The sequence below is a fragment of the Puntigrus tetrazona genome, chromosome 13, assembly GCF_018831695.1.
Source record: "Puntigrus tetrazona isolate hp1 chromosome 13, ASM1883169v1, whole genome shotgun sequence".
NCBI lineage: Eukaryota > Metazoa > Chordata > Actinopteri > Cypriniformes > Cyprinidae > Puntigrus > Puntigrus tetrazona.
The window spans coordinates 14,436,077-14,460,869 of record NC_056711.1 but is presented as its reverse complement, the minus strand read 5'-3'; the positions used below and the strand labels follow the sequence as shown (position 1 = coordinate 14,460,869).

Below are 24,793 nucleotides of genomic sequence, written 5' to 3'. Positions count from 1 at the left end.
TTTTGGCTGGAAACAAGACAAAAAAATTAATATTTTGTCATTAATCACGTACCCCCATTTCATTCCAAACCAATAAAAGCTTCATTTGTCTTCAAAACAAAATTTAAGATGTTAAGATATTTAGGATGAAAACCGGAGACTTATGACTACATTGATTGTCAAGTAATGAACACTGTCAAGGTCCAGAAAAATATGAAAGACATCAGTGGTTCATAACCTTATGAAGCTATGAGAATACTGTACTTTCTATATGATACTTTTACAGTTTTGAAATGAAATAGGGTGAGGAAGTGATTAATGACAAAATGTTCAGGTTGAGGTGGAGTAAACCTTTAAAGGTACAGAACTGTCATTTTAATTCCATTGGGTCTTTTGTGTGTTTATTAGAATGAGATTCAGTGCCAGGAGGACAACCTTGAACACTTCCACAAGAAGTTACTGGAGATTCAGGAACTGCTACTGAGCAAAGAATCTCCTCTTGAGTTACAGGTAAACATAAAGCTTATTTTTTCTGTTTATTGACTTTTTGGACTTTTCTAATTCCTAATTATTCATAACTTTAAATGCACACACACATGCTGTCTGTCTTAGGTAATGGAAACAAACCTGAGGAAGAAAATGGAGCAGGTGAAGGAACTCTACACCGACTGCACTGAAGTGTTCCAGGAGCTCCTTACAGTTAAAGCTCATATGATAGAAAAGATAGACACCTATCAATCATCTGTGAAGAATATACGCTCCTCTGTAGACATGATCAGTTCAGAGGATCGCGCAGAACTGGATGCGCATTTACAGGTATGATTAACAGACAGGCAAACATGCTTAAACACACTGTTTTAATATATAAAATTTTTTATTTTCTGTTTGTAGGATTTGTGTGAGCAGCTTTTGGACCAGGAGGAGCAGGCTGAATCTTTGCTGAAGGAAATAAATCTCATGTCCAGCATTACTGGACCACAGGCCTTGGAGGAGCTGACCAATCATAGTAAGCGTCTAAAAGACAGCATAACGGAAACACGGGAGCTGATTCGCCAGAAGAAGGACCAAGGGGAGAAAAGCTTCCTTCAGACAATTAAAGGTCTGAGAAACTGCTTTCTGCATTGTTAAAAGTGGAAAAAGTGATTTGAGTTTTTACCATTTGTCCTATTGGATCTCTGCAGAAGAGTTCCAGTCATTTGAGGAGTGGTTGCAAGATGAGCAGCTTTCAGTGAATGAGTGCTTTGAGAACCCTGAGAGAAAGCAGGATATAGAAACATCCATGCATAGACTGACAGTGAGTAACAGTGAGGCCCCAACCCTATGATTATGGTTTCCATTGTGGCGTAGGGCATTTTGGAAATACTTTTGAGAAAAAAGTCTTGCTGTATAATACACTAATTGCAGTCACCTGGTGATAGCAGCCTTAGGTGAAAGCATAATTGTAAAATTACAGGGAGGGTTCGAATTGAGTTGAACAGTACCGAACATTTGTTTTCTTCAGAGTTTCCTTGCCTCTAAGGAAGGAGAACAACGTCTGGCACAGTTGAAGGAGAGGTTTGAGCAAGGAGGACAGGCAAAGCTCCCTACGGAGGCTCAAGCTTTGCTTTCCACATGGCATCAGGAACAGGAAGGAGAACTAGCTACACTCAGGGCTCACTGCCAAGGACGCCATAAACAGTTAGATGATATCCTCTACAATCTCAACAGGTACCTGGAAGAATTCTTATTATAGCTATTAGTTGTTACTGTTGTTTCAGTCCATTCATGAATTTGTCTTTAGTTTGCACGAGGAACATAACCATTTGAACACCTGGCTGCAGCAGAGAGAACAAGTGCCTGAACACAGAGAAAAACTGAGGCAAACCCAAGAGGATTTTCTTAAAGAAAGGTACTCCTCACTAATATTCAATGTAAATATGTCAGACTTCATTGTTGACTAAATTGCAGACAAGCCATACTGCAGCATGTGCAGTCTTCATTTGTGCAGCATTTATTTTATATAAAACCTATGCAACTCTTTCACCCTTAATCCACAGCGGCCGTGTGGAGGCTTTCAGTGACCTGTTGTCTGCTGTAAGGATGCGTGGCTTGAGGGGAGACTCTCACCTTAGAGACTGTGAGACCCTGATTGACCGATACCACAGCTTGGGGATTCTTTTGGAGAATCAGGCACAAGTCCACAAGACCCTTGATGATCAAATTGAAACATTCCAAACTACTGCAGAACAGATCAGAACATGGATAAGAAATTTAAAGCAAAGACTTGAGCACTTGGGGACAGACACACCAATGCAGGAAAAACATGTAAATGCTCAGGTGGGCCTCTTAACCCTCATTGTTTTAATTTTTTATGTATTTTGAGGGAACAACTTGTCAAACATCTTAAGCTGAGAAGAATTATGTATTTTTAGAATAAACTTGATCTTTTTTACTGTTTTTTAAGGCTGTTCTTAATCTGAGTCCTGAGGGTGATGCTAAACTCTTGACTCTGAAAGAAGAGGGTGATGCTTTATGTGCTCATGAGATTTTGGAGGACACCAGAAGACAGGAGCTCATTCACACCCTTGTAAACACTGAAGATGAGTGGAAAAGAGTTCTGGATATGGCTCATCAGCTAAAACATCAAGCAGAAATCCAAGACACTGTCTGTAGAGAACTAGAAGATCTACAGGCCCAGGAGGAGAGCATCCAGTCCTGGGTGAGAGAACAACTGCACATGCTTTGCTCTTTGGGGAAGGACCTTCAGCCACATGAAAAACTCAATAAAGTGCAGGTAAAGACAGGAATTACCTAATTTTTTTATGGCTCTTGCATGATTTTAATACTGATAAAATTTTACTAACCCTCAGTGAAGTTTGTTACCTAAGCACATATTTTGATGGGAGTAATGTCTGTATATCCCCTAGGCTGTCATAGACCTTGGTGATGAAGCCGATTCCAGATTGGCCTGTTTACAAAGACAAGGACAACATTTATGTTCTTATAAAGAGCTAGAGATTGAGAGGAGGAGCCACATTGACCAAACCCAGAGAGCACTAGAGGAGGAGTGGAGGAAAGTGCTACAACTTGCCCAGGAGCTCAAGAACCAGGTCAAGCATGAGGAATCTCTCTACAGAGAGTTGCAGACTTTCTGTGATCAGGGAGAGGACACTCGATCCTGGATTAGACATCTCAAAGAGACCCTGGATTTCCTTCTTGTGACACCTTCAATTCAAGAGAGGCTTAATGGAGCTGAGGTAATAAACAGGAATATTTAACCATTCAATATTTATACATGAGAGGCTTTGAAAAGGACAGTGAGTAAGCAATATTTATGATAAACTGTTATGTTGTTCACTCTAAAGACATACATTTGATTACATCAGACACATAAATTTAATGGACAGGTCTTATTCCTTGGAAGAGTAACAAGGCCATACTTCCTAGAACAGTAAATATTTATTCAAAGCCAGTAAAAAAGCTTGCATGATTGCATTAAGCATAAAGTATTCCAGAAACTACAATTTAAATACATGTTTTGGGTTTGTTTTGTTTTTAGGCACTACTAGCTCATAAATCTGAGTGGGACTATAAACTTTCTGACCTAAAGTCTAAAGGAGAGAGTCTATGTTCCTATAAAGATCTAGATGAGGACAAACATCAGATAATCCAGCACACATTACAAAATGTACAGCAAGAGTGGATGGGAGTTCTGATGCAGGCTCAGGAACTGAAGAATCAATCAGAACTTGAGCAGTCTCTTTCTAAGGACATTCAGGATCTTCAAGAGCAGGAGGAAAGCACTTACTCTTGGCTTAAAGAGCAGCATCTGAAGCTCAAATTGCTTGGTGAAGAGACTCAGTTACAAGAGAGAATGAATGGAGCTCAGGTAAGATACAAAGTGTGATAGTTAACCTTCACTAAATATGTACTTAGAGAAAACAGTTTGACTTACTAGCTGTTTATTCTAGGCCATCCTGAACTCAGAATCAGAGGCGGATTACAAGCTAGCCAACCTGAGGAGGAAAGCAGTGGGTTTGTGCTCTAGGGAAGGCCTAGGGAAGAAAAGAAAACAGGAAATCCAGCTGAACCTGAGATCAATTGAAGAAGAATGGAAGAAGATCTTGGCAAGTGCTCAAGAATTAAAGAACCAGGCTGAGCTCCAAGATTCTCTTGAAAGGGAGATCTGCAATGTCTGTACCCAGGAGGAGAGTACCTGGACCTGGGTAAAGAACCAGAAAGATTGCGTGGACTCACTTGGAATAAGTACTCATGGTACGCAGGAGCAGATTGAGGAAAGACTAATCAAAGCACAGGTAAGTTGAACAATAAAAACAGAAAGAAGAGGAAATTAAGTGTCTGTAGTAAAACACTTATTAGACAAAGTTGAACTGCACTGTACATGATCAACAAAATGTGACCGTCAAAGAACTCTCTGCCTTTCAGGGAATTCTAAGTCTGCACTCTGAGGGCAACTCTAAGATTGCAGCCCTGAAACAGACAGTAGACCATCTTTTTAACCGTGAAGATCTTAATGAAGATGCAAGACATGCTCTCATTAAGAAAATTAAAAACACAGAGGAGGAGTGGAAGACAACACTGCAGCAAGCACAGGAGCTGCATAGGTTTGATATGACAATTTCATATTTAAAAAGTTGCAAACAGCACTGTTACATAATTCAAATTAATTGAAAATGATCGTATTTATAAATATATCTGAGTCCATTTAATTAAATGGACACAACTTTTAATGTACGGATGCTATTTTAAAAATTGTGTAAAAATGTAATTTTTTTACTTACAATTCTCATTTTGTTGATTCTAAATAATATTAAAAATAATAGCTTTTTTATTATATTATGTTTAATTACATTATAATATATCTGTTATTCTTCATTCTGCAGTTTGCTAAAAAGTGTAGTGGAACGTCTGATGTCCTGTCGATGTCAAAAGGAACAGCTACAGTCTCGTCTGGATCAGGTGAAACAGCAAAGAGCTGCACTGCCACAACAATTCCCCTGGCCTGGTTTAGGTGATCGAAGACACACATTGGAGCAAGCCAAATGTCTGCTAGACCGTACCAGAGCCCTGACCCCATCTCTGTCGGCTGTTCGAGCTCTCGGGAGGGAGATGAGCCAGCTGACCCGTGATTCCAGCTGGATTGATCCATCCTGGTCCACCACAGAGGAGTGCATACCTGAGTTAATAAAAGATCTTACGGTAAGGCTGTATAGGTGTGCTGTTCTAAATATTTCTGACTAATCATGACTAATAGATAATAGAAACTTGATTTACACAGTATGACATACTTTTTTATGTGTGCTGTTGTAGGAGTTTTGCGTAAATCTTGAAGAGGAAATCCGGAGAGAGCGAGTTTGTGCTCAGTTAGTTGAGCAGCATACTGTAGCACAGGATTGGCTGAGAGAGCAAGTCAAAGGTTTCGGTGCTCTTCCCACTGAACGTCATGATTTACAAAGCTCTATTAACACTCTTAAGGTCTATTCAAATCCTTTGTTTTATATAAAATCAGTTAATCCATTTTTCAGTTTTTTTGCAAACTTGTTGATAAATAAAATTACAATTTGATTTTCATTTTGTAGGCTCTTCTTCAGACCATAGACAGGGAGAAGAGAGAAATGAAAGAACTGGATGCTGTTAAAGATTCACTGATGGATCTTTGCACTCCAGGAGGATGTGATGCCCTGACCTTAGAGGTCAGCCATCTTCATGACCTCTGTGTGTCCTCGGAGAAAGAGATGAGGGAACGGTTAGATGTGTGTGAGGCCCGATTGAGTGACATTGAGCTCAGGCTTGCTGGCAGGGCACAAATTCTCAGGGAGCAATCAGAGAGTCTCCTTGATGAGCTGCGTGCTCAGGACCACTCTTTAGGATTCCTGATGGATAGCCAGAGTATCAGCCAACTACAGGAGAATTGGCATAGTTTTAAGGTATTGTGGGAAAATATTAATTAATGTATGTTCAGTTTGTTCTGAAAATTTAGAGAAAGTCAATAAATTAAAATCTGACCTTTTTAAATTTTTCCATAGACATGCGAAAGAGAGCTTGAGTCTTTAGAGGGCAAAGTTCGTGACCTTGGCCAGGCTCTCCAAATGGTCCCACCAGATGAGGGACCCCCAAGTGATGTCATTTCCATAGTGGACACAGTTACACAACAATATTGCAGGTACATACAGACATGTTGCCTTTCAAATAAATCCAATTATCAAGCTGTTCAAAACAAAAATGTCTGTAATAATGTATTCCTGAATCTGGATTCTGTTTAATACAATTGATAGCATGTTTGGGCATTATAGTGAAACGTTGCATTATATTACAGTGTAATACTTATTTATCAGTGCTTTTTGGAAAATCATCATTATATTTTTTCCCCTCAGTCTGCGGTCAAAACTATCGGAAAAGCAAAATGACTGTGCAGACAGCACTGTGCAGTTTGTGAGACAGGCCTTACAAAATGTACAGTCATGGAACCAGACACATGCAAATCCTCCCTGCAGCCCAGCCACATCCATGCAGGTGTGTTTGTATCATAATTTGCATGAAGTATGTGAGTACACAACAAAACACTGCACCTGCACCATACTAGTCCTTTTGAATGAGTAAGGTTGCTGTTACCTTTAAAGCATGCAACATTTTTGCTCCTTAGGCTGCAATTGAGGAAGGTGGGAAACTGCGTAAAACCCTGCAAGTAGCACTGTCCCATAGAGAACTGCTGAGAGAATGTTTAGGCCCTGACTTGGCTGGCAAACTTGAAAGGGATGGAACAAAAGCACTAAACGAAGCAGACATTCACATGACTGACCTCAAACAGGAGCTTAAGGTAAGTATGACTCAATTTCTGTGGGATGATGCTTCACATGAGTAGTAGCTTAAAAACATGAGTCTGTGTTTCAGAATGTGGAGGAGAGCGTGAAACAGGAAGCTCAGAGGTTGTTACTCGAAGCTCAAAGCATTCAGCTTGATTTACAGGTACAACTTGACCTATTTACCTGCAAATATATTTCTATACTTTTGTTGTATCTGGCCAGTATGTGCATCACTATGTATATATGATAAATACCATTTGTAGGTTTCTGCTGCGACACCAAAAAAGGAATCTAAACAGTTGGAATTTGTTTCTTCATTTATCACGGAGAGCATTGAAATGACACATGACAGTCAGCAGGCTAAGGTACAGCCATCTGAAAACATTGACAGTGAGATCTCTCCATGTGTAATCTCAGAAATTCCCACCGCAAGAAAATCACTACCAATATTAGAGAATGACACTGAACAGATTGATGTCCAAACAACTGTACAATTAACCACAGAGATGCTACCTGAAACAGCAACAGAATATGAAACTGCTCCTCCCTCAAGCAGCTATGGTGCAAATGAAACTGAAAGTGAGAATTTAATTTCTTTGGAAACAAAGTCTGATAATGATGGGAATGCAGATGAAAAGATCCTCATTTCCTCATCTGTAGATGTCTACAGCTTGGAAGCCACAGTACATGACACAGATGTGGAATTACACAGCACTGAGATTCTTAGCACAGAAGGACAAGTAAACCTATTTTCCGATGTAGTTGTAAGTTCAGAATCTTTTGCTGATAGAGTAGAGGGTGATAACAATGAAGTAGTGACTGCAGAGCCAAATAAAGAGGAAGAGGTCTCATATATTTCACTTTCTCAGGAGCAACCTTGTGGAAAAGGTGAAGGGCATGGCAAAAAGGTTACTGAATTCCTTTTAGATATGGAAGTGCACATAGATAGTGTAGACTCATACTCCCACACACCCACAGTTGCTGCTATAGTGAGAGAAGGCTCTGATAGTGCTGTTTTAAATGAGAAGACACTGGGAAGACAAGATCATGAAACACTGGCCCCTCCAGAAGCTGAAACTGCTGAAGTAATCACAGAACCAGTTTGCATCCCATCTTCTCTTAATAAGCCAAGTATGGTGAATGTTTCCGATATTAGTTCAGCAGCAGAAGCAGAACTGTCACAGCTCATCGATTTAGACACCAACAGACAAATGCAAACAACAGTGGCTCCACCTTCTGAAACACAAGGTAGTGAAGATGCTGCTTCCAGAGGTATTGGAACATTTTCTTGGAACAATGGACCAAATGCTGCAATTGCTGACAGAGAGAGCAACTGGACTACAAATAATGGCCCACGTGAAATTCAACAGCGATATATTATTTTAGACTTCCCTGAGGGGATGGAAATGCAGAGACATCATGCTCATGAAGCTACTCTTTTCAGGGAACCCACCGAGACACAGATTCAGGGATCAGAATGTTCAGTGTCAGAAAGAATGGAGACAGAATTTGATGCTAAAACAGAATCAGAGGCCATAGCCAGTACAATCAAAACTTTAGAAGCATCCAAACAGTCTGAATTGGTTGATGCAAGCCTAAAACTAGTTGGAGACGTCATGCATTTTGTTGTAGAAGAAGAGAAAACTCAATCAGGTGATAAAATGCAATTCATAGAAGTTGATCCTAAAGTTAACCCTCCAATCAAGCAACAAAATGAGGTAGAAACTGAGGTCCAACAAACAAACAAAGTGCATGTCTTAACAGCAGAGGTGAAACCTGAAGGTGAAGAAGCCTTTGATGTCTTTTGGGGAGAAGAAACAAAGACCCAATCAGGTGGTAAAGCACGATCCAAAAAAAGGGAACCTGAACTAACAGCTCCAATCAAGCTCATGGTTGACTGGGACATTGAGGTACAACCTAGAACAATTAATGTCTCACTGACACCAGAGAAAAAACAAGTTATAGACACTGCAGATGTCATTGTAGAAGAAGAGACAAACAAGATCTCATCAGATGAAAAAGCACATTCCATAAAAGCTGAACCTAAACCAACATCACCAATCAGACAAAGAAATGAGAATAAGTTTGATGTCCAGTCAGACAAGGTGTATATCTCAACAACATCAGAGAAGAAACCTGAAGGTACAGAGGTTATCACTGTCATTGTGGAAGATGAGATAAAGATGACTCCATCGGATGATAAAGCCCAATCCCCAGATGGAGAACCTGCACTTAAACCACCAGTCAGGCAACACAAGGAGGGTGAAACCAATGTCCAGTCAAACCAGGTAAAACTGTCAACAACATCAGATAAGAAACCTGGAGATACCATGAATATCTCTGAGGAGAAAGGGACAAAAAAGACATTGCTTGATAAAGTGCAATCCATAGAAGCTGAGCCTAAACCAACACCACCAGTCAGAAGAAGAAATGAGGGTGAAACTGAGGTCCAATTAGATATGGTAGATGTCATACCAACACCTCCCACCAGACGATGTAAAGGTGATAGATCAGCATTAGATATTGAATCACAGATAGAGGGAGAAGTTCTTCCCACCCCACCAAGCAGAAGACGTAGAGATAAAATAGGAATAAAGAGATTTTCACTTGATTTAGAGTCCCAACCCACACCACCATCAAGACAACGTAAAGAAAAAGAAGACAGAAGATTATCACTTGATCTAGAGACACAACCCACACCACCAGAGAGACGATGTAAAGAAAAAGAAGGTAGTAAATTATCACTTTATCTGGAGACACAACCAACACCACCAGCGAGAAGACGAAAGGAGAAAGAAGGTAGTAAACTATCACTCAATCTGGAGACTGAACCCACACCACCAGCAAGACGACGTAAAGAAAAAGAAGATAGTACATTATTGCTTGATCTGGAGGACCAACGAACACCACAAGAAAAAGAAGATAGTACATTATCACTTAATCTAGAGACTGAACCCACACCACCAGTGAGACGGCGAAAGGAGAATGAAGAAAGTCAATTATTGCTCAATCTGGAGACCGAACCCACACCACCAGTGAGACGACGAAAGGAGAAAGAAGGTAGCAAATTATCACTCAATCTGGAAACAGAACCCACACCACCAGTGAGACGACGAAAGGAGAAAGAAGGTAGCAAATTATCACTCAATTTGGAGACCGAACCCACACCACCAGTGAGACGACGAAAGGAGAAAGAAGGTAGTATATTATCACTTAATCTAGAAACCGAACCCACACCACCAGTGAGACGACGAAAGGAGAAAGAAGGTAGCAAATTATCACTCAATTTGGAGACCGAACCCACACCACCAGTGAGACAACGAAAGGAGAAAGAAGGTAGTAAATTATCACTCAATCTAGAGACTGAACCCACACCACCAGTGAGACGACGAAAGGAGAATGAAGAATGTCAATTATCACTCAATCTGGAGACCGAACCCACACCACCAGTGAGACGACGAAAGGAAAATGAAGAAAGTCAGTTATCACTCAATCTGGAGACCGAACCCACACCACCAGTGAGACGACGAAAGGAGAACGAAGAAAGTCAGTTATCACTCAATCTGGAGAATGAACCCACACCACCAGTGAGACGATGTAAAGTAAAAGAGGAAAGTAGATTATCACTTGATCTGGAGACCCAACCAACACCACCAGAAAGACCATATAAAGAAAAAGATGAAGATAAAGGATTATCAATTGTTCTGGAGCCTCAACCAACTCCACCATCAAAAAGAGGGAAAGATAAGATAGAGAGTGACACGTTATATTACAGTGCTCAGTTAGGAAAAAGTGATAATCAGCAAACCAGTGAACATAGAGACAAGGAGGAACACACTGTTAAACCAACTCCACCTGTCAGACGCAAAATTAGTCAGGTTGAAAGTGATGTGGCAGTTTGCAAAAACCAAGAAGAGAAAGAGACCTTTGTGAAACTCACACTGCCGACAAGAAGGAAAGATAGCGTTGAGAAAGAAATTGTCACATGTGCTTCTAACCTGAAAGAAGATATAAGCATACATAAACCAACTTCACATCTGAGGCAAAAAGACAGCCAAGCAGAAACTGAGATTGTTTCAACCACTCTTAAAAGTCAACCTGAGAAACTCCTTCCAACTCCACCAACCAGGCGAAAGAAAGATCAAATAGAAGTTCCATTATTGCCAGAAGAGCCACAGCTCATGTCAACTCCAACAATCAGTGATGAAATAAGTTCATGTAATGAGGTTTCTATGTGTGCAAGACTGGAATTTGAAGCAGATGTTGAGGCAATAACTAAACAGGAAGATAAAGATGAGTCCCATACAAAGTCATTGGTTGGTCAGCAGCAAGAGGAGGAAAAGGACTCTACTTTGGTCCCCAAACCCATAAGTTTAATCAGTCAGACGGAGAGCGTCAGTGAGATGCAGGTAATTTTAATGTGCATGATTCCACCAAAAGGAACAAACCTGCATGAGGCATGATGGTGTGGAATCTGCATGGTAGACTGTAATGGAAGTGTTCAACACAGGATATGTTTTAGGGCCTTATAAAATATAGGGCCAAAATATCAAAATATTTGATTTGTAAGGTGAAATTAATAATTTTTTTGCAACGGTCCGATTGTCCACAACAGTCCAAACACAAGATATTTTAAATCTAATGAAACCAATCTTCTCATAAAGGTTCAATTAAAACCTGAAGCTATTTGAGATATCTGTATATGTGGGTGTGGCTCTGGCTACCTTTTTTATATTCTCATGTTCACAGAGAGGGCATAAGATGGCAATTTTTCTGTTCCATCACCTCTTCCTTATGGCACTATGAATGTTGAGAAAGGCTTTCTGAGTTTTAATTTGTGTTTATACGCATGGTTGAGTTTGTTTGAATACTTCATTAACTGCTCTAATATCCTGGTTATTTGTCTACAATCTTTTATTCTGTGTATGAGATGTTGCAGTTGCTAGTTTTCAGTGTTCAGCCATTAAAATATAGTTTATTCTGCAATTTTGTTATGTGTTGCAGCCACAAGATCAAGTTAAAGAAGTTCCTCCTCAAGCTGGTCTCCAGCGCGAAATCACTGAGAGCCAAGCTGAGGAAGAGAGAGAGCCAGAGGGACCCACAATGAAGGATATCTTCATGGAGATAAAAAAAATGACTGAAAAGGGATTAAAAAGTGTACTCATGGAGGTAATATTTAAAAGTGTTAACCACTATAAGAATTAATTTTAAAATACTGAAAGTGATTTAAACCGTGTCAAGACATAGGTTTACAATAAACATAAACAGAAATTATACGAACAGTACTGTGTCAACTGTTCTTTAAAAAAAGCTTATATTTTTTTAGGGTATACCTCATAAAAGTACAAGGAAACTTCTTGACACTTCCAGCACTGATCTTGAAGCTCGGTTAAAAAGGCTAGTGTTTCATTTACTGGACCTTCGCACTTGCCCAGCTGCTCTGAACCCCAAAGACATGGCCAAACAATTAGAGGAGGCTGAGGTGGGTTAACGCAATAAAAACATCAGTCTGTGATGAACTTACACTTTACGTTTTACTTATTCTTCTATGTCTTCTTGTCTGTTTAATATGAAAAAAAAGTGTTGCTGATTTTTCAAATAATCATTTTAATTGGAATCCTTATTTAAGTTTCGAGGTGAGCACATTTAGTACTTGTATTGTTATGTTATTTTAGGAATGTAGAAGGTGTGCCCAGAGACAGGTATCTATGCTGTCTAGGCAAGACCAGACTAATGGAGACATTGGAAGTGGCACTGATGGCACAGTTCATGACCCTGAGGGTATGCAACAGCTGAGTGCCCAGTGGAGTGCAGCTTTGTGGGATGCTGCAAGCTCTGTTCACTCTAAAGAAGCTCAACTACAGATGGTTGCAGATTTCAACAGACAGACCCAGAAGGTCAAAGCTGTCCTGGAAAGACTCAAAATTGAGCGTGTGGCATTGAAATTGTACGTATTTACTACTAAACAAGTTGTTTCTGTACTTATCATAATAAACACTGAGCTTATTGGCACGATATTAAGCATTTTTATAGTTATCAGTAGTGGTTGACTCATATGGGTTTTTGAAGGCCAATGCCAATATCTTGGATAGTAGAGGGGCCAATAGCTGATATTAGGCCGATACAATATTTATTTTAATTCATATTTAAGAAATTTTAAATCACTTGAAAATGGATTTTTAAAAATGTATGTGTAAAATACACCTATTTATACTTTAGAAGATAAGGTATTTTTCACAAATAAATATTAAACAACATCCCACTCTACTTCCTGTCTCATTACAACAACTAAAAAATAAATCTTTACCAAAACCATTTAAATCAAGTTTTTTGTCAGAGCCCTTGTTACTCTTATAATCAGCATCTGCCCTGAAAAACACATTTTGGTCAACCCTACACTAAATATCTTGTAGCATGTAAGAGAATGTAAAAGCCCATAAATGTATCTTTTGTATCTCTAGCTCTCCAGCTGTGAGCAGTTTTGATGAGGAGGAAAGGCTCCGCTCTTTCTTAAGAAATATGGAGCAGGAAAGGATAGCTCTTGGTGAGTTAATTCAGACTCATGCAAAACTGTCCCCCCACCTCAGTGTGCCTGAGAGACAAGCAGCGGAAATACAACAAAACAATTTGCAAAGTCAGTGGAGGATGCTGGAGAAAGATGCAGAGATTGCTCTTTATATGGTTAATGCTTATGCTAAAGAAAGCAGCAACCTTACTCAAGAGGTCACTGGCTTAAAACACCAGCTCGAGAACATTCAGAAGACCTTGGATGTATCGAAATCGTCACCAGTTTTATGGGACAGCAAGAAAGCTCAAGAAATTATGAATTTAAATGCAGATCTCACTTCCACTCATCAGCAGCACCTCTACCTTCAACAGACCTCTGAGGTACTTGCCCAGGAATTGCAATTCAATGCAGAGATATCCAGCATAGAGCAGGATCTTCAACATATAAAAGATCAACTGGATCGAATGGGTGAACACTTAGCAGCTTCAACCCCTAGCAGCAGTAACACAACATTAAGTAAAATTGTTAAGGTGATGACAGATGCTCTCGCTTGGGCCAAGCAGACAGAATGTGATGTCAAAGGACGGCAGAAAAAGGTGTCATTGCTTCCAGAAGAAGTCCATAGACAGATTAAAGATTTAAAGAAACTACAGTCTGAGATGAACTCAAAGCAAACCCAGTTGAAGTCTTTGGTTGAGGAAGTCACTGAGCTGATTTGTGACCTAGATGAGGCTGACGTTTCGATGGTAACCTCATCCTTGACGGTCCTAGAGAATTTGTCCAAATCAACTGCAGGAAAACTGGCTGAGGCAGTTCGTGAGATGGAGTCAGGACTTCAGACCCGGGAGAAGATGTCAGAGCAGATAGCAGATGTTGATTCCTGGGTGGTTGGACATTTGCAGAGAGAAGCTTTGAGGAGAGAAGATTATCAAAGTTTGAGTGTGGCAGACCTAGATCGCAGGTTGAGGCAGATCCAGGACACTCTTGGAGAGGCAGAAAAGCAATCCGCCGTCACAGAAGCCCTTCTGATGAAAAGCAGAGACATTGCATCCGAACTAAGTGTTACAGAGAGTACTAAACTCTGTGAGAAACTCACAAGTCTTCAAGAGGACATCAAGGGTATTGTTATCTATGAAAAAGCATGTTGCCAAAAAGTTATGGATGTCATACAGAGTCAAGAATTCTCTCAGAGGAAGGTGTTGTCTCTCGAGAACAGCCTGAGACAAATGTTAGTTGATGTAAAAAGACACAGGTTTCCTGTAACCAAGGATTCCCTCTCTGTCATTGAACCCTTCAAACAGATGCTTGTGGAGCGAAAATCTCAGGTTGAGCAAGTCAGTCCTTGTTCAGAGGACAAGAGAAGAGAGCTGTTATGCATTATTACTGAACTGTACCACAAAATGATTGATTTGGATCTCAAATCACAAGCTCATGAAAGATACTTGAGCCTCAGTCAGTGTGTTGAAAATGTCAAGAAAGAAATGGAAGCTCAGATCCCAAGGACCAAAGATGAGAGCATCAACAAAGAGGAACGCTACAGAGCCTGTCAGGCCCTTCTGATCCAAATCTCTTTAGTAAAACTTTTGTGTGAGGAAACAATAGATGAACTGCATGAAATCATAGCAGATCTATATCCATCTCAGCTCTCTGCAGAACAAACAAGGCTCAAACAAATCCTGGAAAGTCTCAAAACCTCAGAAATGGCAGTGAACAATAATCTTCAGATATTGGAATGGGATCTGCTAAAACATATTCATTATCCATCAGAAAGAAGAGCACTTCAGCAATTCCTCAAAGACACTAATGAGCAGCTAGAAAAGCCTTTTAGTATGGAACCAAAAGAGGCAGTGATTGAAAAACAACTAAGAAAGTGCCTTGTACTCAGAAGGAATATCGAATCTAGAATGCGAGTACTTGAGTTTCTTGAAAATAAGACTGGAGCTCAACCTCCTCAGGACTCTGGACAACTTACTTGCTTGAAGGATATGGTTTTGGAAAAGTGTGATCAACGAATGGTGAGTTTACAGTTTTATCTTTGACACACAGTATCACTGAAATATTAATTTGCAAATGTTTAGAAACATAATGTACAGAAACATTTAAACAGATAAAATCAAGGTAGAGTTCTGCTGTCTTTTCAGGTGAGCCTAACTAAAGCTAAACAACTGTTGAGGAACTACACCAAAGCAGTGACTGATACCATTCGGTTCCTTCATAGAGGCACGCTGGCCCTCCTTCCCTCAATCTGCTCTTCAAGAAGCTGCTCAGAAAGACTAAAAGATGCACAACATGCTTTATTGACTCTAGACACAGAGTTCCAGTCACATGTTTCACAGCTTCAAGCTCAAACACCACAACATCCCTGCTTCAAGCCACAGCAGATTGAATTTCTACATACAGAGGTCCTAGGCGAGCTCCTGGTCAAGATATCGACCCTTAAAGCCCAGGCTGAAATTAATGTAGAATCTTTAAAAAGGTACATAATGTATTATGAAACCTTATACTGCATAAGAACTTTTCCTAAGTGTCAATGGTCATAATCACTACCAAACCTAATGTAACCTAACCTGATGTTAACTACAATACACTTAGTATGCTTGTCAAATCTCAGTTTTTTATGAAACATTATCATATCTTGTCATCAAATTACAAATACCCCTTGTCAAAATTAACTAATTTCTTGTCCAATACAAGGTGTGTTGAGTGCCAGAAACATTCCCTCAAGTGCTACGAGGAGCTATGCCAGCAAGTGAGAGACTTAGAAACATTACTTTCACAGTGTGCTTCCAAAAAAATTACTTCGCATAAAGACTGCAAAGACCAGCAACAAAAACTCAAGGTAATGTCAAAATAAAAGTCTTTCCTTTAGAAACAGCAGCATTTGTTTGACTACCATTACCTCCACTTATAAACTAAAGATCTGTTAGGGTTATGTGACGCAATTACATACTTGGGTTTGAGGCTAGTATTTAAACATGTTTTTTATATTTTTAGGCTCTAGTGGAAGAGGTTGCCTTGCTTCCTGTAAAACTGGAGAGTCTGAAAGAGTGGTGTTCACTATATGGGTGCAGAGCCAACAGGGAGGACGCTGTGAGCGCTATCTGGGGTCAGGTGGCGAGACTGCAGCGCTGTGGCAGTGACCTTCAGACACGCTCAGAACAAATGGAAGTAGAATGGAGCAGTGTCACAAGGAGTGTAAGTGCCATGACGAAAACCACATTACACTGTGACAAATTGTTGTGCAGATAAGTAGAAATGAGCTACCTTTTCTTTGCTGTCATTCTGCAGGTGGAACAGGCAACAGCTGTGTTGGAGCAGGTGGATGCCGAACTTCCAGACAGCAGCAGAGAAAATCTGACTGGTGATGAGCTACAGGAACTACTGCTATTCTGGTCCCAGTACCAGGACAGACTGGATTGTGAACACCGAGCTCTCTCCGCTCTGGAATTAAGAGCTGCAAGGTTGCTTGGTGTCCCCCCCCACCTGGAACAGGCCCCACCAATTGAGCTGTGCCAGGAGCTTCAAGCCCTGCAAGAGCATTACCATAGGTCAGGCATCTACTCAGTTATTAATTGCCTTTTTTCAGTTTTCTTTTCTTTCTTCCTGTTTAGGTTATTTTAAATCATAGTTTTCTTGAATTGTGAATGTCTTTTACTTAATAAATCCCTGTGGTCCACACATTAATTCCAAACCAGTGGGCTTTCAAACTAATGTAGGTCAACATAAAATGCCGTTCTATACTAGAGAGGCTGAATGAACACATACATACTTAACACCATGATACCAAAAAACAGGCTAAATATCTGGATAATATTTACATTTACATACATGAAAGTTTATTTTGTTGAAAGAGAAACTACTGATTCTGGGACGTTTATCAGTTTGGTTTTTTTTGCCTTCTTTTCATCCATTTTGCAATTTGGATTTGGACTGAGTGTCTTTTAACTTGTATGTCCTGCAGTCTAAAGGAACGGAGCTCTCAGGGTTTGAGAGCAGTAAAAACAGAGGTAGAGGAGAGGGGACGCGTGCAGGAGCAGCTGGAGGGAGTCAGAGAATGGCTGGAATCTGCTGTCTCTCTCCTCGCTGTGCTGGAGAACGAGCCCAGCAAGAAGCAACTACAGGTTTGTTACTTGTCTTGTATCATGCATTTAAGCTGTATTTTTATCCACTTTATGTTCTTTAGATGATGCTAATCAATTGGATTCTAACTTTGCAAAGGCAAAATTTGTTACAGTAAGAAAATCTATTGCACTAGCCTGAGAACTACTAAAGCTGAGATGCAGATGAAGGGAGGAGGAGTTTGCCATTGACACAATGTTCTGTTTGTCCCTAAATGCAGCCAGTCATTTTCTCTGCCCTTACTCTGCATGATGGACTGTATGAATAATACCTCTCACCCATGAATAATCCTCTACCTTTTTATGTTGGGGAGTAACATGTTGACTAAATAATTGATAACATTTTTCTTTAGGCGTTACAAATCATCACTTTTAAATCAGTGTAGGTTTTTTAATTGTTAAACATTTGATTAAATATTGTGTAGGTTTTTTTACTTATGTTTTTCACAAATCTGAATTAATTAGGGTTTCCTAGTTTGATTGATTTTTTGTAGTTTAGATAGGATTTTCATAAGAATAGACTGCCAGATTCAGTGTGCCTATGACTTTACAGATCTGATCTTACTGGAAAAGCAAAGCAAATGCACATTGAAGAGTACATATGCATGCTGAAATTATATTTCACTAATTAATTGTTTAATTTTAAAAAATGTTTAAACACAAATAGACAGATCCTGCAAGGTTTCCTTCTGAGCAGCCAAGATACTGTGGGTACTGAAATAAAGTTCTGTTTAGTCTGTTTTATTATTCAGTATTGGTTGTCCCAACCAGGCTCTTACAAGTGACATGCAATTTGTACAAATGGAAACCAAGCAATTAACAAAATCTAAAAAAATAATTTATAGCTTACCACGACTGTCGCTTGTTAAGGCAAGCTTTTATTTGCTCGCTCTTTATGTCTATTTAGAACGCTGTGTAACAGTTTATTGTACTGAATAGGCTGTTCCATCCAATCCGTTCAAACACACACACACACTCAAAGATTCAAAGACTTTTAAACAGTCTCTCTCAAACACACAGACTGTTGTAGATTATGCAGTTTTTCTCTCATTACCTCTTTGATACACACAGACACAGACACAGATGAGAGGGCTCTGTGTTAGTATTCTAGTTAAATAGCTGAGTCATGTCCAACATTCCCACACAATTTCTTTTCACTGTCTGAGATACACACACACACACACTTTCTCTCTTTTTCTCATTCACTCTCACAAACACACACTTGCGAATCAGTACCCCCTAAGCACACACACCTGTAAGTGGATCCTCCAGGTCTGATCCAAGCACCAGTAATGATGTCAGCTAATGCTCTCTCTTTCTCTCTCACTCTCTCACACTCACATTCACACACACATGCAAATACACACACACATAATCCTCCTTTCAGTAATATTATATTGCCAAAATGCTAAAGCTGTAAAGCAGAATGGCTAAGAATGAGCATAAAATATTATGAATGTTATCTAAATGTTTCTTAATAGCAGAAGTCATAACTGTTAATAACTGCTTCCAAACAGTGTGATCTGAATAGATAATCTTTCTTTCACTCTCTCTAATGCATGGTCCATTCTGACTCTGAATCCCTCTGGGTTTTCAGTAATTTTGGGATCTTGTTTATGCTGCTTTTCTTCCCATCTTAAATGACTCATTATAATATAAATAGGGGCTAGAAGCTTTATCTCACTAACTGGAGAGGTGAAAAGCGTTGAGAGAGATTGAGAGAGCTTTTGGAGCGGATTGTTCTGGTTCTGTTATCTTAAAGCTTGAGGGAGTAAGAGCATCATCAGCGAATGGGTCAACCAGCAAGACTAGTGCTATATGAAAGACTGATTTGCCTTGAATATTACGTAAATATATAAATATCACATTGTGCATCGCTTCCATTTGCTTTCTGGTGTACCAGTAAATGTAAGTGTTATCTTCTTTTATACCTTTTTGATAATTTGTATCCAGTAGAAACTCAAAACAGAAATAACCTGTAACCTATTTTTAGTAAAGTAAAACTTTAATTGGTAAATATCTGCTGATATTTGGCATGATAGAAAAATGGAAGTGTCTGAAAAGAAGTGCTATTGTTTTTTTTGTTTTTTTTTTGTTTTTTTTTTCATTTTTCAATTATTTGAATTCAACTCTAATAGAATAATGTTTTTTAGTCATTTGAAACTGTCTTTAAAAAATATATGTATTTTTAGACCCTAAATTTGATCTTATCATACATAAATATTTTTTTTTACACTATTTGTCCGGGACACCATAAAACAGGGACGGACTTACACATTAGGCAAAGATAGACGACTGCCATGGGCCCCCCAAAAGCCAAGGACATCCTAAAATGCTTTTTGTATAGAGAGCGGTTTGCGTTTAGGGCGTTTATTACTTTTTATTACCCTTTCTTTCTTTTGAGTGAAAATATGATACTGAAGTTGCCCCACAAATGCAAGTTCTCTTTCCCACTGTGCACACTTTTCTCTATCTGCGTCTGCTCAATGGTAACTGTTTTGGGGTCTACACGAAAGAATTAAAGTGTCTGCTAAATGAATAAATGTAAATGAAATAATATTAATTATAATTATAACATGAAAAATGTAGAAACGCTGAACACAACTATGGAGCACCATTGTACAGCAGTAACAAAAAAGGAACCTCAAGGGTTGATCTGGGTAAATGTGTGCAAATGTATAGGACCCCAATCATATATTTGCCTGGGGCCCTAATTCACTAATTCCCACTGCCATAAATTAACTTATATCTCTCTGTAATAAATATGGTTATGTTGTGACCACAAACAACATTGAATTTCAGGGAAGGTCTCTTTCTCTGTACTCACTGCCCTGCAAATTATCCATGCTTGTATAATGTGGGGAACCGGTCATATTTGCTGTTCTTGTTTATGGCACTTTCGATGAGCTTTGATTTGGGGAAAAAAAAACGTTATACCAAGACATACTTTAAAAATTAAATGGATAAAATGGAAAATTGTTATTTGTGCAGTCCATAGATGTGCTCACTTCTAAAGTAGCCTAATTGATGAGTAATGTCGCTTTTTGCTAAACAGGAGGTTCACTCACAGCTGTGTACCCAGAAGGCCGTTCTGCAGCGTATTTCAGAAAGCTTGAAGATGATGTACTCTGACAAAAATACATCAATTCCAGAGGAGATAGACGGACTATTACAAGAAGTCTCACAGTCATTACAGGAAGTGGAGGAACAGGTTTGATGTATTCTTTGAATAGTTCCCAGCTTATTTAATTTCAGCACCCAGATTCTACATTCTTCCAAACATCCATCCTTTCAGTTATGAGCAACATTTATCTAAATGTTTCTTATTTTAATTCTTATTTTATTTTAATATTTCACAAATGTCAAAGTTTTTGAGCATTGACAGAATTTAAAGTAATCTGGGCCTTTATTAAATTCAAATACAATTAAATGTTCTTCATTTAAACATCACACTCACTGCTGTTTTATCTTATCTTTAATGAATTAAGAGCGGAGCACATCTCACTCACAAACGGGTAGATCCCTGCATCAGAGACACTTACGCAACATACACACACACACACAGACACACACACACACTCATCACAGGTGTAAGAGGTGTTGCATCATCCAAACACACACTCTAACACACAGACACACACACTCATTCACAGGTGTAAAAGGTGTTGCATCATCCAAACACACACTTAACACACACACGCAAACATGTGAGAGTAGTTAGGTAGTCCCTGTGGGTTCGTTAATTAAGATCTGGAGCTCTTGCAGTTCTTGTTACTACAGTTTTGTCTAATAGACACTCAATATGTCTGTGTGTTTAGTGCTTTTTAAAAGTAATATGAGTAATTCTGTTTATTTTAATTAACAATTTGTCTGTTTTATGTCCATTTCACTCATTCACTCACTTGCTCATTCACAGGTGAAGACAGCTGTGGAGAAAAGTGGCCCACTTCACAGGCTGGGTGCTAAAATCTCTGAGATTAAAGCAGGTCTGGGATCAGTTCAGAGCTGGTTAGAACAGAAGAGCCTGAACTTTACTGAAGCTGAAAGCACACAGAAGGTCAGACATAAGTTTAGTTCAATCTAAGACTTGTTTCATGCATTTTGTATCGTAAATATACAGTGTCTTACTATTGGTGCCCATATTAACCAGTGACAGTGTAGCAGACATAATGCTACAGTTAGTTTCAGGGAAAGCTCAAAACCTGCCTTTGTTTATAGCCCGTAACTCTTTGAAAATGCTTTAGATGTTTTAAATTAGTTTTTACTCTACTGTGAAGTCTAGACACAGATGAAAAAAAGTAATGGAAGATTTATTTATTATATGTTTTATTGTTCCTTTGCAGAGAGTGTGGGATGAGTTGGATGGTTTACATACTCGTCTGACATCAGTCGAGGTGGAGCTACAGGATGTGAGTGAAATGCATCCAGATGAGACCCGTTTGTTATTAGACAACCTGGCCGACACTCAGCAGACCCACACACGCCTCACCAAACAGGCCGAACAGAGGACCGCCTTCCTCAGCAAGGTCACCTGCTCAGATTTCCATGATACTTTGCTGTACTTTAATATTTAAGGAACGGTTAATCTAAATTTGAGCAAATAAGCTAACCATTATAGAGAAAACCAGAGTTTCAGTGGATGCTAAGTAATATATGACTTCAGTTGTGTGTTATCTAAAGTGTGTTATCAAAACTTTCTCCATGTAGTTCCGTGACTGGCTGCAGGAGCATGAGGAGATGGTGAAGGGGTCACAGAGCTGGATCTTAGAGGCTCAGTCTTGGCTTACGACACCCTGCACATACACCACTGCCAGATGCCTGGACAGTCATGTGAATGCCCTGCAGGTATTATTCTCAGAAACCTCAATATCATTTAGCTGATTGCTGAAGAAACCTGCATCATCCCATTGTTGGTTTTAAACTTAGTATTCGGTTACTGGCCCAGATCTTTTGCGTCTTAGTCTAAAAGCCTTTATTGTTTTTGTGTTTTAGATGGTTCTGGATGATTCTGCTCAGATGAGACGGACCCTGCAGGGTTTCGGCAGTGTGCTGACAGAGATGGGAAGTGTGTTTGATGTCAGTCCATTAGAGGAGCAGCTCTCAAATGCTGATCGGCGTGTGGCAGACATGCAGCATAACCTGCTGGGGCCTCTCTCTCAGCTGGAGCATGCAGCAGCAGTGAGCATAACAGCATCTAATAAGATAAATGACTATATATTATAGACTTGTATTGTTTTTATATAATGCTTATAATAATTACTTTTATAATACACATTTATGTGTGTGTGTGTTTTATTTTACAGTATGTAATATTCCCTAGAGGGAGGTTAGATAAACTGTAGTTTAGTGCATAAAAAATGCAGAGCTGTGTTATCTGTAAAACAGTAAACTAAATTTCATGTGTAAATTTCATCTGTTTGCATGGTGTTGTGTTTTTAAGGAAGTGGATGCCATTGAGTCGGAGGTAAAAGCCATGGAGAAAGATGTGGCCAAAATCAAATCTACTCTCACCACCAAAGAAGACATCAGTCAGGACAGTCTCAAGGTAAAAGACAAGTGGATGGGGAATATGCAAATGTTTCATTTGACGAAATGGTGTGGTAATTAATAGTTTGAATGATTCAGAGTTGACTCTTTCTACATAGAGATAGTAACTTTATACACAGTACACTTTCAGATTTAAAACTTTGCATGGTGTTTTCATTCACTTAATATAATGTTACACACTATGTGAAAGTTAATTTTCAAAAACCCATAATAGGGGCACTTTAAGATCCTGATTGTTGGGTTGTGTGTGTGTTTGCAGGTAACAGAAGAAAGGATTGATCTGATGAAAAGAACAGTAACTGAGATTCAGAACTGTAAAGATGGTCTTCCTGACAATGCTGAAAACACACTCCTAGTGTTAAAAAAAGCAGAACTTCTGCAGAAACAACTGCTGGAACTTGAACAGGTATACATATATACTGTATGCTCACATAAACATACAAACACAAGTCACACAATGCTCAGTATTATGTTTGTCTCCTCTCAGCTGGCGCTAGAATACTCAGTTGAGGTACAGGAAACATCTGTCCCACCTGTTTGTGTCACACCCCTCAATGCTCCGCCCCTCACTGTCCCAACCCTCAGTGTCCCACCCACAATCACTGAGGAAGACACACAGGTTTGACTAAATATTGTTATTTTAGAACTATGTTGACCTAGAGGCAGCGAATACATATTGATATTATAATATGTGTGTGTAGGAGAGTGGTCAGATTCAGATTGTGCACGTGGAGGAGGATATCTTGAAAAAGTCTGGAGCAACACTGATGACGGTGGAGCAGTCCACACCGGAGCAGAGACTCAACTGGGTCTGTGACAGAAGCAGCCACACCCTCACAGAAACACAGGTATGAGAATTAACAAATAAGTTATATATAAGGTGCATTATATAGTTATGGCTTAAGGGCTTTGTTGGGCACAGCATACATTGTTTTTTATTGCTTTCATAAAACAGTTGTTTCAAAGCATAATTGTATTTATAAAAAAGCCTTGGCACTATTGGTGTCCTGTGTTCGAATCCTGACTCGAGAACCTTTTCTGATACTGACTGCTATTTCTCTCCAACTTAGCTTTCTGATCGTTCTGATTTCTCCTGTCATAATAAAGGCAAAAAATGTCAAAAAACTAAAAAGATAGTCTGGACATGTATGTGTCCATATGATTAGAAAGCCAAAGCTATATTTTTTTTAACATTTAAAATATTAAATAACACTGTTTTTATGTATTTAAAATGTATATTTATGCTACTAGTGCTACTAAATTGTTTTTGGTGATTTTTTCTTTGAAAAAGTACAGAAGAACAGTATTTGTACCATTTTGTTTTTACAAATGTATTTGTAAAAACATTGTCATTGTATATCGTCACTTGCTCGTAATGGTTTATATTCTTAAACAAGAACTAAAATACAGATTGTTAGCATTTCAGCAAAATTCTAAAGCTATAGTTCTGCTAGCTTCACACACTTGATGGTGTTCACCCTGAAAAATTGTAACACAGGATTAGCATAATTCCTTATTAATTGTGAAGTTAATAACATTAACTGCAGCACCTGACATGTCTGCTGTCTGTCTGTCTGCGGAAACCTCCATCACTGCAGCTGATGCTATGTGTTGTTGCATGGTTGTGTTCGTGTCTGCTGCTGTGCATGTGTGTGTCTCTGATGTGATGGGACAGCAGGAGCCAGAGAAAGAGGAGCTCTGTGATGATCCAGGAGATGGAGAGGAAGATGCTTCTGATGAAGACTATGAAGATTGTATAAAAAATGAGGATGAACAATCAAGAGGAAGATCACCCACCTCTCTGAATTCTGAGGCTTCCTTCAGCATGACTGTAGAGG

The 24,793-nt window shown here is 39.2% G+C and overlaps 1 protein-coding gene across 3 annotated transcripts in view; it reads left to right on the top strand.

Moving 5' to 3' along the window:
* syne2b (spectrin repeat containing, nuclear envelope 2b) overlaps positions 1–24,793 on the top strand; it is an 89,381-nt gene that overhangs the window by 22,170 nt on the left and 42,418 nt on the right. For all 3 annotated transcript variants that reach the window (XM_043255315.1, XM_043255313.1, XM_043255312.1), the window contains exons 38-76: positions 388–489; positions 592–795; positions 871–1,078; positions 1,161–1,273; positions 1,481–1,686; positions 1,760–1,867; positions 2,016–2,295; positions 2,423–2,752; positions 2,886–3,215; positions 3,518–3,847; positions 3,930–4,274; positions 4,405–4,583; positions 4,863–5,178; positions 5,290–5,454; positions 5,559–5,906; positions 6,006–6,142; positions 6,354–6,492; positions 6,623–6,796; positions 6,871–6,945; positions 7,046–11,191; positions 11,787–11,951; positions 12,109–12,264; positions 12,458–12,729; positions 13,244–15,305; positions 15,432–15,766; positions 15,985–16,129; positions 16,285–16,485; positions 16,579–16,838; positions 17,252–17,411; positions 20,464–20,619; positions 21,325–21,465; positions 21,752–21,934; positions 22,116–22,253; positions 22,401–22,586; positions 22,849–22,953; positions 23,215–23,361; positions 23,443–23,574; positions 23,657–23,803; positions 24,631–24,792. In XM_043255315.1, the coding sequence (XP_043111250.1) occupies positions 388–489; positions 592–795; positions 871–1,078; positions 1,161–1,273; positions 1,481–1,686; positions 1,760–1,867; positions 2,016–2,295; positions 2,423–2,752; positions 2,886–3,215; positions 3,518–3,847; positions 3,930–4,274; positions 4,405–4,583; positions 4,863–5,178; positions 5,290–5,454; positions 5,559–5,906; positions 6,006–6,142; positions 6,354–6,492; positions 6,623–6,796; positions 6,871–6,945; positions 7,046–11,191; positions 11,787–11,951; positions 12,109–12,264; positions 12,458–12,729; positions 13,244–15,305; positions 15,432–15,766; positions 15,985–16,129; positions 16,285–16,485; positions 16,579–16,838; positions 17,252–17,411; positions 20,464–20,619; positions 21,325–21,465; positions 21,752–21,934; positions 22,116–22,253; positions 22,401–22,586; positions 22,849–22,953; positions 23,215–23,361; positions 23,443–23,574; positions 23,657–23,803; positions 24,631–24,792 (13,488 nt within the window). The remainder of the gene's footprint in view (positions 1–387; positions 490–591; positions 796–870; positions 1,079–1,160; positions 1,274–1,480; positions 1,687–1,759; positions 1,868–2,015; positions 2,296–2,422; positions 2,753–2,885; positions 3,216–3,517; positions 3,848–3,929; positions 4,275–4,404; positions 4,584–4,862; positions 5,179–5,289; positions 5,455–5,558; positions 5,907–6,005; positions 6,143–6,353; positions 6,493–6,622; positions 6,797–6,870; positions 6,946–7,045; positions 11,192–11,786; positions 11,952–12,108; positions 12,265–12,457; positions 12,730–13,243; positions 15,306–15,431; positions 15,767–15,984; positions 16,130–16,284; positions 16,486–16,578; positions 16,839–17,251; positions 17,412–20,463; positions 20,620–21,324; positions 21,466–21,751; positions 21,935–22,115; positions 22,254–22,400; positions 22,587–22,848; positions 22,954–23,214; positions 23,362–23,442; positions 23,575–23,656; positions 23,804–24,630; position 24,793) is intronic.